Raw genomic sequence first — 8656 nt, forward strand, 5'->3', positions numbered from 1 at the left:
TTCGATCAATGCTCTCAATAAACTGACTTCTTATTGTAAATGGAAGTGCTAAAGCATTTTTTCAAGCAGTGTTGTGATTTACCGCAAATGCTGCAGATCATAAAACAATTTTGTTTCCTTGCTTCGATATAAACTCATCCCAGTAAATTTCTCACAGCTTCCACCTCAGCGGCCATGGTTACACCATCCACAGACACATCTGTCTCCAATGGCGTCTGCGTGCCCGGTGGCATCACCAATGGGGATGTAAAACCTGTCCTCACCACCACACTCCTGGCAGATTTCCTCATGCAGCTGGAAGAGTACACTCCCACAGTAAGTCCAGTGTAGTCAGTCACCTTGTGTAATACTGCGTTCACACATGGGGATACTTGGTCAGAAAAACATTGCACCGTTAATGCTGGAAACACCTGATATGTGTTTCTGTCGTGACTGCTTAACTCACTAATGTCCAACGCTAAGTTTTATGGAATGAAGTCACAAAAGTGTTTCTATATAAAATATACAGATGGGTACAGTTGTCTGTTTTGGGCTCATGCACGGAAGAAATTGGAAAAGCAAGATTCTCAATCACATTAACATCTAAGACTTCAATACAGCCATAAAGATGCACTGTTGAATAATTTGCCTTAGCATAATGGGTGTAATATAATGTTCAAGCCTTCAGTCTTAAAACAAATTTTGTCCTGTTGTGCTTAAATAATTACTGAATAACAGCTGGGCCAAGTAAGGGCCTTCCACCGTTTTTTTTGTTTATAAATCTGTTTATTGAAACACATCACATCATGTTACATGACCTTTACAAATAGATGCATGTTTTTTTTTTTTTTTTTTTTTTGCCAAATAAACAAACATACAAACAATCAAACCAACAAGTAGACAACATACAAAACATTATCCAACCCCCCACCCCAGTTGGTCTTCTCTTTTCAAACAGAATATCTCATCAACCACCTTACATTTGTACATTCACATTGGTGTAAGAGCACAGCTGGACAAAAAACAAAACATAATGTGTTGTTCACCCCTACACCGTAGGAGTTGTAGCTACATTATCGAAATATGAGATAAGAGGTTGCCATATAGCAAAGAATTTCTCCGTTGACCCTCGGAGTGAAAATTAGATTTTTCCTAATTTAAGGAATGACATTAGGTCAGTCTGCAAAGATTGTTCTGCCGGCGGTTTGGGCAGTTTCCAGTGTAGAAGGATACGCCTGCAGACAATCAGAGTGGCAAATGCTAAAACATTTAATTTCTGCTTACTGAATTCTGAATAATTTGAGGGAACTCCAAAAATAGCAGTGAGCGGGCAGGGAATGATAGCTACACCTAGAACCTCCGTCATGATCTTGAAAAAGCTCTTCCAGAACCCTGTTAGCTTCGAGCATGACCAGAAAGTATGGGCTAAGTCAGATGGAACAAAGGCACATCTATTGCAAGCTTCTTCCACCGTTTGTTAACTGAAACATTCGAAAGGGGAATTGAGAAAATACAGTGAATCTTTTAGTAGCTTAATGACAGGTCTCAATATTGTTGTATTTTGTTGGAGCAATTCTTGTATACTTTTTAGTATGGTTTCTTACGTTTTCAGTGATTTGTAAAAGAAAATCTGCTTCCTGTATTGAATTACATTGGACCAACTGCTGTGATTTGCTCAAGGTTATTGATTATTTAGTGATAATCCTGATCTTTTTGGAAAAATATTGTAGCGGCTAATATCCAATACTCTCAAAAGCATCTATTGGCATAGAGTACAGACTCTTAAAGCCTTGTACGCCATTGATGGTCATTTATTGAAAGATGCTGTTATAACACACAATGTTTTGATGTATATGAAAAGGAAAAACCACTGCAATTTTTTTCCCCATCTCTGCAGAATCCAACTGATCTCCCTTGGCTCTCAGAAGTTTATGTCAGACATTGCCAATGATGCACTGCAATACTGCAAAAATTATGGGAACTGCCACAGAAAGCTCAAGGATTAAGTCAAAGGTATGTGTCCCTCTCATTTTTAAAATGCACTTTAAGTCTGATCCTGTCGTATATTCAGCTAAGAGATCTTTTGAACATGGTTATAAATCATAATGACATGTTTACATCTATGACGCCATATGCTAATGCTTTTTAAATCTTATCCCAGATGTGTCTAGTCAGTACTCTCCCTTTTCAGAATGATCTATGACCTAGGGAATAATCTCTGACCTGCTAAGGGATGAAGTAAAGAGATGCAGGGGGATGTTCTTCAACAGGCTTTTTAACTTTTAGATGCAAAACATGCCCATATTTAGTCAGGGATGTGATGTGATTTTATCTCTAGTTTTGGGGTAAACACCTCCCCTTAAAGAGTCCCTGTCTTGCAAAGGCCAACAGACTTTCACTATTGGCGTGTGATGTCTCTGGGTGTACCATGGTGCCCGTCTGACCTGTGATTCTTCTGTGTAATAAACATATTATACAAACAAGAACCTGCTCCGCTGAGATTCCTTCATCAACATCAAACTTCTACAACATCTTCGTCCTCTCTGCTGCGTAGAATATACCATAATCCCTCGACACAATATTGTGTAGAGTGCAGTGTTCTATGTGAGAAAAGGGGATTGTTGGTTAAAGATGGTGATAATTGTATCTTTTTTCTATTCATAGTGCTGTCATCTTTTGTCCTCCCCCTGTTCAGGATAAGAAGTACACTCTGACCATGGAAGACCTGAGTCCTGCCCTCTCAGAATATGGCCTCAAGAAGCCATATTACTTCACATAGACCTGTGTTTTCTTTGAGGCCTTTTTAGCTTTTGCTAGGTTTATCGCCCTCCTGACCCATTAGCCCATTAACAACATGAAATATTTGTTGTTTGATCATAATGCTTTAGCACAGCTTTGACAAATCTTTGAAAAATCTTTGTAGTCACATTGCCATTTGTTATTTTTTTACATTACATTACATTACATAGTAAGGGAGAGTTGGCTATCGAGTGTTATACTTAAGTGATGTATGGTCCTCCATACTATTCATTCAATTCAATGTATTTGTATAGGTCCATATCACAACATATATTTTCCTCAGACACTACATGGTAAGGTTGCGACCTTACAAATGACAGAGACCCAACTGTTACCACAACAAGCTACTTGGTGATTTGAGAGGAAAAAATCATTTAATGGGGGAAGTAGGAGGGATAAAGAGACCAGAAGTTGTGTAACTATCTTATTCAAGCTAGCTGTTGAAATGAAAATTGTTATAATACTATAATAGAAGTCATTAATTAGAAAAACTGTTAGAGAAGTTAAATGTTGAAAGTTGAAAAAATGTATATAAAGTATAATATTGTTTTGGAAATGGTTTAATCTAAAGCTAGATTATTATTATTTGCTGATATTTTGGAAATATACATGTTTCTGTCTGAGGTAGAACAGCTATAATATTCCAATTTCATAATTCTTTTAAAAAATGGGTAGTATAAGTGATATTAAAAAGTGTAGAATTTAAAATGGCAAATTTTGGTGTCTGCTTGTAGTTGGCCACCAGGCGGCTCCCTCGTGTATTTATACAAGCCTCTAAAAGAGCGCCTTTTTCACGATTTGCACATTTTTGTCCTCTATCGCGAACTGTAGAATGTCTCTCCTGAGCCGCCGTAGTGTCTAACCGGCGCATATGCTTGATGACAACGCGCCGTTTAATTGTTTATCAGCTGCTTATATGGTGGTGTTTATATTGTAGTATTGGCCACTACTGAGCTGGAGGGTATTGCTTGGAGTAAGTTTAATATTGTCGCACGATTATATGTGTGAAATCAAATAGGATGATAGTTATGTTAAGGCTACAGTAAGTTCATGACGGTCTCTATGCAGCTAAACATAGAACATCATCCAGGCGGCTATCATAATAACATTTAAATTACTCTTGTGATTGAAACCACATTTGTTCCTTTGGGGGAGGTACACACACACATATACTTCACTCGCATTAGAGAAATTCACTCTTTCAAGTCATTACTGCACAACTAGAGCAATATTTAGATATAATATGCTTGAAAAACTGGTAAAACCAAACTGAGATCAAACAACAGTTTAAAGCCACAGCCTTGAAGCAGGAGTAAACATCTTTAAATGTACACGAAATAATAATTCGAAATGTATAGTTATAATTATTAGTATTGATTAATATGAACATCTGTATGATTGTGGGCCTAATTGATTGGCACTTTGCACAAATCTGAACTTATTCGTAATCTTTCACATTTTTAAATCCTCAACAAAAGTAATCTGTGACACTAGCGCCAGCAGCGGCGACCAACTAAATGAAATGCATAACTGCAAGTGAAAAAAATCATCCATAATTAAAAATCTGGTATCTGGTTGTTCCTGTCTGTGCACTTCATGGCTGTTGCTGGATGTAGGAGTAGTCCCAAGTCTTGGTGCATTTCTTTCTTTGTCATGCTTATGCCCCACCTTGTTCAATTGTTTCCTCAGGTATTCACATGTTAAAATATGTAGCCTTATCTGCACTCTATGGGTTGATCAGTTAGAAGGCAAACCAGGTCACAGTTGTCATCACAATTGGTTTGGCCCTTTGTGTTCACGTTCAAATTGGTTTTGTGCAAGTCAATATTTTCTTATGTTGTTAAAGGTTTGTTAACAAAACTAGAAAAGAAGGAGATGGTAACCATCTGCCACACTGTGTTATTGTGATAGCTTTCTTTTTGATTGGCTGGAACATCTGGAACAGCCACATGTGATTCTCTAAGATGGTGTTGGTTAAATTGGATTGACAAGGGAATTTTTATTGCACTTGTGTTCAATGTGGTAGGCATGAGTCATTGATTCAACCCTTGAGGTGGTTAGGCCAATCAGATCCAATCACGTAAAATGCTTTTAAGTGTAAAGTGTAAATGGAGTACATGTCTAGAGATTTCTATCATATCATTTGATTATCCCTAGCAGAGGGAGTTGTCACAGAGCTCTTAGATTATAAGATATCTAAGCATGTCTCTGAAACTTTGCAACCCATTCGTCTTTAAAGTTCATTCTTGACCTCCTAGACAGCAGCTGAGAAAACAGTTCCATCACAAGGTCCTGCAGCTTTTTGATTATAACTCACTGTCTTCATCGAGGGAAGAAATTAACATTCAACAGTTTTGAACTGGTGAAGATTTGGCTTAGTGTGACAAAGGGTAGCAAAATACACATGATTCAGTGAAAGAAAAATTAAGAACTGTGCTTCAGAATGTTTTTATTTAGACATGCCAGTTTAAGGGAGTCATAATAACATATCATTAACAGTACATTTTCCCCAAAGTATAAAATCACCTTAAGATAATAAATCAGCTTTAAAGTTTTGCAAATATATAAACATATGAAAAGTTAGAGAATATCAAATTTATAGTGATTTCTGTGAATATTTACAAAAGTTTGCTCCTCAAGAGTTTATTTTGTTAACTACGCACATGTCATGCTTAATTTAGGAAACTTGTCCATGTTCTAAAGAGATGGATGAAGACACTGCTTCCTAAAAGCTTTTAAGGTGGCTTGCTGCAGTGTAGGTCCTAAATCAAGGCAGGGTTCATTATCTATCACTATATATGGTAAATGGAGTTTTCATGATCAACATATTCACATATGCAAACAAATTGTAGTGTACACAGACAATTCTTGATTAGCTTCCCTATTTCATGGTTTTCACTTCTGCTGTCAGTTCTGTGATTTAAAACATTTATTGTCGAACATTTTATGTCAGATGTAGAAAAGAGGGTTTCTCTTCTCTTCTGATGGATTAAACACAGCTGTAGGGAGAGGCTGCTGCCATGTTCCTTTACTCAAATTCCAGTAAACATGCCATGCGCATATATTTTCAGGTAGATTGCTGTATGGCCCAAGTGACTTGCTCTTTACCCAGAACACCACTCCCACCATGAAGCTGTTGGTGCACTCGAGCCAAAATACATTAACACTGTTGTAGGCAGGCGCCCCAAAGTCAAAGGCCAGACAAGCCACACACACTGCGAGATAAGGCATCCAAATTAAAGCAAAGCCCAGAGTTAGACTGTGGCCCAGAGGTGGGCGTAGCCAGTTGTTCTCCCTCACATCATTTTCCTTACTGCCTTTTGTTTCTGTGGATGATGTTGATGTGAACAAGTCGCTCCTCTGGTTATCTTGTTCCTCCCTTGATTTAGACAACCTTGCAGCCTCCCTCACCCACATGGGAATGCTTGTTGAAAAGGGGAGCATCATCAAAATTACTGCAGAGAAAAGCCCCAAAATGAAGAAGTTAATAAATGTGGACTCCTTTACTTCACACACCAAAGCCTTTATGCCTGTCATATAAACCAGTTCCATCAGCTCAACTTTTGTAGAAGCAACGGAGTAAATAACAGCAAGCATCCACACCATCAATGTCAGTACCGAGTTCCTAAGGAATTTGCATAAGGAGCTCTTATTGGCATGGTGGGTATCTTCAATACAGTAGTCAGTTATACCCATGGCAATCATGGGCAGAGGCAGGGCTTTAAACGCTGCTGAGGCGTGAGCCAAAAAGTAGCAGAGTGACACAGGAGAACTTTCAGGCCCGAGTAACCACACAGCTGTCACGTAGAGCACCATCGCCATGTCACCGAGGACGATGGACAGGCTGCACATGTTTAAGAAGGAGGTATAGAGCTTCCCAGAGCATAGGAGAAAGACCACTGTGTCCATTCCAAACTTGAAAAGCATAAGCAACAGGCACATCACAGTGTTGTCTATCTGAAAGCCAGACGTGTCGTTCCATTTCTCTAGCAGTTTGTAGTCGCTGCCAGTTTTAAGAAACACTGGAATGTCCGGCAGCATTGAAGCTATCGTGACAGGGCTCAGGTCAGTGAGAAGAGGCTTCAGGAAAAAGCTGTGAAAGACGAGACAAGATTGGAGATGGTCAATGATTAAAAAAAGGTGAAGCTGTGGAATGAGGAACACACTTCAGCTGGTCATACAGGGACGGTATGGTTGACCTACATATTACGTTTCCACAGTGTTCAGCCAAGAAATCAGCGGCATCTATATGCATCTGGTCTCATAATCAATATGGCCATTATCTCCTAGAGGAAAACTTTACTGCACAAGTTTGCTCTTCTACAACTCAGGAGACAAAAGTGACTCATTTATAACTTAATTTTGATATTTCTTTTTTTCTTTTTGCAACAATGAGCCAATCTAATGCCGAAATGTAGAATGTGATGTACATAACTGAGTGAAGTGAAAGGACCCCCCCACACACACACACACACACACCCTTTAGGAGAAATAGAGGAAAGACATTTGGACTTGAGACTTGAAACTAAGGAGCTTAAGTCTCCCTGACTAATTTTAGAAGCCAATTCTGACAAAATAAAAGCTAAAATGAGGCTGAAAAAGTGAGACTCTCACTTTTGTCTCTCAAACAGCTGTGGGAGGAGTGCCCCTGCTCTCTTCTGCTCCTGATTAATATTAATATTTTATAAATACATATATATTAGGGCTGCTCAATTATGGAAAAAATCATAATCACGATTATTTTGGACAATATCAAAATCACGATTATTTAAACGATTATTAATTATTAACACACACAACTCGCCTTTTTTACTTTACTGCTGCTTGAGAGTGAGTGCCAGTCAGCTGGGCAGCTGAATGCTTTGGGGGAAGGACTGAATTGCGTATGCGCATCTCTTTCGAAAAAAATGCCAAATAATCGTTTCAACTCGATTATAGTAGTTTGGAGATCGTTTGACCCCATAATTCGGTAAATCGAGCAGCCCTAATATATATATGGATGATTTATAACTGATAGGTGAAAGTTTCATAACCATTCAAAAGCAGATCTTTTAGTGTAAGACTTTAAATGCCTGGAATATGTATCAAGATTTTCTGCACATTTTGTGTAGTATAAAATTCCACTAATATGTAGCCGAGGCAGGCCGCCTCACCTGAAAAAAAAATCACTGCATCATAATATATATATAACTCAATTATAGTAGTTTGGAGATCGTTTGACCCCATAATCGTAATCACGATAAAATTTCGATTAATCGAGCAGCCCTACGTTCTGCCATTTAAAGTATGCAGCATTTACATGACAAAGTTGAATGAAATGAAATATGGTGTAGCTCTGAGAAGCCTATACCTCTTTGCTCAGGGTTATCGTCTGCCAGTGACACTCTGTACACGTACAGATGCTCCACTTTTGTCCAGTGATGCAGCTTAGAGTCCTGTGTGTGCTTGTCAAGTCTCGTCAGTGCAGGTCTCTGAGTTCTATCAGGGAGATTTTATGTACTGTATAGCTCCACCTTTCCATTTGTAAATGCTAACAACAGATTGGCACGCCTTTGTTGTCTTTATTTCTAATTGCAGTGACCTGTAACCCAGTTAGAAATTCACTTCCTCCTTACACCGTTTGCTGGTTCAAACCACAGCCTGGTACCGGTTTGTTTTGGGCTTGTGCTGCGTCCTGATACACTTACATGAGAATGGGCATCAAGTGCTGCTTGTTGGAGGCCTGAGGCTGCTACCTGACTGTGACAAAAACAGCTGGTTGGATTTCCTTTTAATGTAATCCTCAGTCTGTTCAATGTGGTAGAGCGCAGTCAGAGGTTATAACCAGTTATACTTGGCCTCCGGATATCGTTTTAATTATGAAAGAGAAATGAACCAC

The 8656-nt window shown here is 38.7% G+C and overlaps 1 protein-coding gene and 1 pseudogene across 1 annotated transcript; one reads left to right on the forward strand and one right to left on the reverse strand.

Moving 5' to 3' along the window:
* Positions 1 to 135: 135 nt before the first annotated feature.
* On the forward strand, positions 136 to 2934 carry LOC133957038 (transcription initiation factor TFIID subunit 10-like; annotated as a pseudogene).
* A 2288-nt stretch (positions 2935 to 5222) lies between these two features.
* LOC133956285 (probable G-protein coupled receptor 160) lies at positions 5223 to 8236 on the reverse strand. Its single transcript, XM_062391200.1, has 2 exons — positions 8129 to 8236; positions 5223 to 6871 (listed from the first exon to the last, which is right to left on the reverse strand). The coding sequence occupies exon 2, from the start codon at positions 6817 to 6819 to the stop codon at positions 5728 to 5730; it is 1092 nt and encodes a 363-aa protein (XP_062247184.1). The 5' UTR covers positions 6820 to 6871; positions 8129 to 8236; the 3' UTR covers positions 5223 to 5727.
* Positions 8237 to 8656: the final 420 nt, after the last annotated feature.

Source organism: Platichthys flesus, chromosome 7, assembly GCF_949316205.1.
Source record: "Platichthys flesus chromosome 7, fPlaFle2.1, whole genome shotgun sequence".
In the NCBI taxonomy this organism is placed as follows: Eukaryota; Metazoa; Chordata; class Actinopteri; order Pleuronectiformes; family Pleuronectidae; genus Platichthys; species Platichthys flesus.